We start from the raw sequence: 3675 nt of genomic DNA, 5'->3' as shown, positions 1-3675 counted from the left end.
CAGGACGTGAGGACAGCAGGACATGAGGACAGCAGGACATGAGGACAGCAGGACATGAGGACAGAGAGCAGGACATGAGGACAGCAGGACGTGAGGACAGCAGGACGTGAGGACAGCAGGACGTGAGGACAGCAGGACATGAGGACAGCAGGACATGAGGACAGCAGGACATGAGGACAGAGAACAGGACATGAGGACAGCAGGACGTGAGGACAGCAGGACGTGAGGACAGCAGGACGTGAGGACAGCAGGACATGAGGACAGCAGGACATGAGGACAGCAGGACGTGAGGACAGAGAACAGGACGTGAGGACAGCAGGACGTGAGGACAGCAGGACGTGAGGACAGAGAACAGGACATGAGGACAGCAGGACATGAGGACAGCAGGACGTGAGGACAGCAGGACGTGAGGACAGCAGGACGTGAGGACAGCAGGACATGAGGACAGAGAACAGGACGTGAGGACAGCAGGACACTCAGTGTCCAGGAGTCAGTGAGTGTCCTGTCTGTCCTCAGTGAAGACAGGACATTTTGCTAACAGGACACGTCTCTCACCCCATCCTCCCGTAGGCCTTGCTGTAGTTCTGGTCGATGCTGATGGCCCGCTCACAGTCCTGCACAGCGCCGGCGTAGTTCCCCAGTTTACTGTAGGCCGCCGCCCTGTAACCATGGTAACAGAGACGTCAGGTGACTCACCTGGACTCAGCTGACCTGTAAGAAGGTTTGAACTCTGGTCCAATTCAAGTCCTGTTGAAGGGTTCTGACTTGTTTCTGGACATGACTGTACTTCCTGTTCCCTCAGACCCCCCGAGCCCCACCCCCCGAGCCCCACCTGTTGCAGTAGTAGACGGCGTTCTGGGGGTTCAGGGCGATGGCCTTGGAGTAAAACTCAACAGCTGCAGCAAAGTTCTCCACCTTCATCTGATCGTTACCTGCAGGAGGAACCAAAACCAGTTTCAGGACCAGGACCAGGACCAGACCCACAAACTCTGCTCACTGAACTGCTCCTGTGTGGGGGTGGACTCACCGTCACTTTTCAACCGCTCAGCCTCGGCTTTCAGCTCGTCTGTGGGAGAACTGGCTCCAGAGTCTGGGCTGGGCTGTGACGGGGCTGGGAACTGTTCCACAGAAGAACCGGGTCAGACCAGAACCACAAAGACAGGCAGAAACAGGACACCATTGTTTTATATTCATTCTGTTATCGCTGAGTCAGCATGTTGTTTTCCTGCTTTAGATAGCCTTACTTTAGCTTCTAGCTAGCCTTACCTTAGCCAGTAGCTAGCCTTACCTTAGCCAGTAGCTAGCCTTACTTTAGCCAGTAGCTAGCCTTACTTTAGCCTGTAGCTAGCCTTACTTTAGCCTGTAGCTAGCCTTACTTTAGCCTGTAGCTAGCCTTACTTTAGCCTGTAGCTAGCCTTACTTTAACCTGTAGCTAGCCTTACTTTAGCTTCTAGCTAACCTTACTTGATGGTAGCTCATTGATACTTTTAGCCTGTAGCTAGCCTTTGATATAAACCAAAGAAGAAACAAATGTTTCACAAACATATTTGTTGTTTGGATGAATATGGATGTTCTTGTTGCCTCAGTGGATTAAACATCTCCTTATATAATCTTTTTTAATCTTATATTATAATCTTATGTCAGATCTGGCCAGGTCATGTTTGTAAGTGAGAAGTGGTTCTCAAACAGTTTACCTGGATAAATACAGGTTAAATAAACAAATAAATAAATAAATAAATAAAGTTGTCAGGGGTGGGAGCACACCATCGTACCTTGGCGGTGGCAGCAGCGAACATCTCCGGTAACGTCACGGGGACGGCGAGACTCTGGTCATCGGTGGAAACTTCAAAGGCCGTCTCCAAACACTGGGCAGCAACTGAAGAAACAGCAGGTCTTCAAACACCTTCAGTCAAAGCTTCAGAAGCTGTGGGGTTCTTCGGCTCATGTTTCAGCTCAGTGAGCTGTTCGTGGACAGAACCACTGAGGACTCACCTTCCAGGCTTTCCTGGGCGTCTGGGGTCAGAGAGCCCGACTGCAGCTGACCGTGGAGGAACTGGATGATGGAGAAGGCCAGACGCTTGGTGTCGCTCATGGTGATGGAGCTTTGGACCTCGCTGAGGGACACGCCTGGAGGAGAACCATGAACCAGCTGATGAAAGAGTCCAGGTCCAGACTAAAGAAGACCTCAGGTCAGAGGTCTTCATGATCTCTGCTCTGGTTTTACATTTTTCAGCTTTAATGTTTGTTTTAATTAAAACATGTCTGATTAGTAACGATCAAAACCTGAGACTCGTTTTCTGATTCTTCTGTTTCCATCTGAACTTGTTATTCACTCAGTAAAATCCCACAGAAACAAAGTGGCTGCTGGCAGCAGAAAACACCAGGAACTTAAACCCACTAACGCGTCATCATCACACCGACAGAAGGTTCTGGTAGCCCGGATCCGGGTCACGGATCATCAGAATATTCCTACAGCTACACTTAAAACCGTGAGAAACAAGAACTGAATGACTCAAACAGAACCGAGCTCATTCAGAACCACAATAATCTGTTGTTCTGACAAACAATCAGGAAACTAAAGGGAAAAGCCGCAGGCACCAGCTTTAAATACATAAATATTATAAAGTTAATGTTTATTAAACTGAAGCCGAATTCAAACTAAAGCGTTCAAAATTAAATAAACCTGTTAAATTTGTCTCCAGTTCAAGCGCGGATCAGTTCCGAGGAGGTTTTGTCTTATTTTGTACATTTAGCTCAGAGGAGTTTGGCGTGTTTACCACACGGCACCAGCGCTGAGAGCTAGCCGTGGGTTTAGCAGAACTTTGGTTCTGTTCTGAAAACAAACCCGGCCCGGTTCCGTGTCGGAGCCTGGAACGCGGCAGGTCTCTGCTCCTACCTGAAGTCTCCGTGGTTCAGGTGAGAGGCCGGCAGGTAAAGCCCCGGAGAGCTGACGTTAGCTGCTCTGTAGCTCCGCTGCTAATACCTCAGTGGGCGCGGGGTGATGACGTCATAAGAGCGCGCAGCGGTGACGTTTGAACGTTTTTTTTTTTTTTTGTAAACGTTTAGGTCATAATTCTGAAATAAACATGAATATTTTACGTTTAATGGATTCATCGTCATTTTTAGTTTGTTTAAAAACGATTTTATTTGTTGTGTAATTGATTTTGTGTGATTATTGTGTGTTGAACCACAATAGAAATAAGCTTTATTATGTTAATGAATTAAAACTTTTAGACTCTTTGAAGCTTCACATTTTATTGTTGTTTGTTTTCTTACATCAGTCAGATTTAAACACCAGAACCAGAACCGTCTGGGTTCATGTCAGAACATTAAACTCTTTCATTCGTTTGTTGTTCCAATAAAAAACGCTGAGTCAGCGTTCACTTTGATCCTGTTTCCTGTTCTGAGTTCAGGAAGTCCTGAGAAACCGTCTCAGCAGGATCCAGGTCCTGATCCGGCTCGTCGAGGTCCTGATCCGAGCCTGAACGGTTCTGGGTTTTATCCAGACCTGAACGGTCCTGGGTCTGATCCAGGACCAGCAGAGGGTCCGGGCCGGGCCCCTCCTTGTGGCTCCTGGCCCCCCTGCGGTTGCGGAGCCCCAGGCGCAGCAGGCTGCGGTGGACCGTGTGCTCCGACACCTTCCTGTCAGAACCGGCGTTCACCTCCTGGGCGATC

General features: G+C 48.8%; 1 protein-coding gene across 1 annotated transcript; it reads right to left on the bottom strand.

Annotated features, from left to right (window-relative positions):
* Positions 1-555: 555 nt before the first annotated feature.
* On the bottom strand, positions 556-3009 carry sgta (small glutamine rich tetratricopeptide repeat co-chaperone alpha; the record flags this gene model as incomplete). The annotated part of the gene is given in 6 exon segments (XM_014031482.1): positions 556-660; positions 833-932; positions 1028-1118; positions 1773-1876; positions 1993-2127; positions 2897-3009. Coding segments are annotated over 5 exon segments (500 nt in total), but the record flags the coding sequence as incomplete, so codon positions are not given.
* Between the last annotated feature and the right edge of the window lie 666 nt (positions 3010-3675).

Source organism: Austrofundulus limnaeus, unplaced genomic scaffold (assembly GCF_001266775.1).
Source record: "Austrofundulus limnaeus strain Quisiro unplaced genomic scaffold, Austrofundulus_limnaeus-1.0 Scaffold1260, whole genome shotgun sequence".
Classification (NCBI taxonomy): Eukaryota; Metazoa; Chordata; class Actinopteri; order Cyprinodontiformes; family Rivulidae; genus Austrofundulus; species Austrofundulus limnaeus.
Note: the sequence above shows the minus strand (reverse complement) of the source record. Positions and strands in the feature narration are given on the sequence as shown.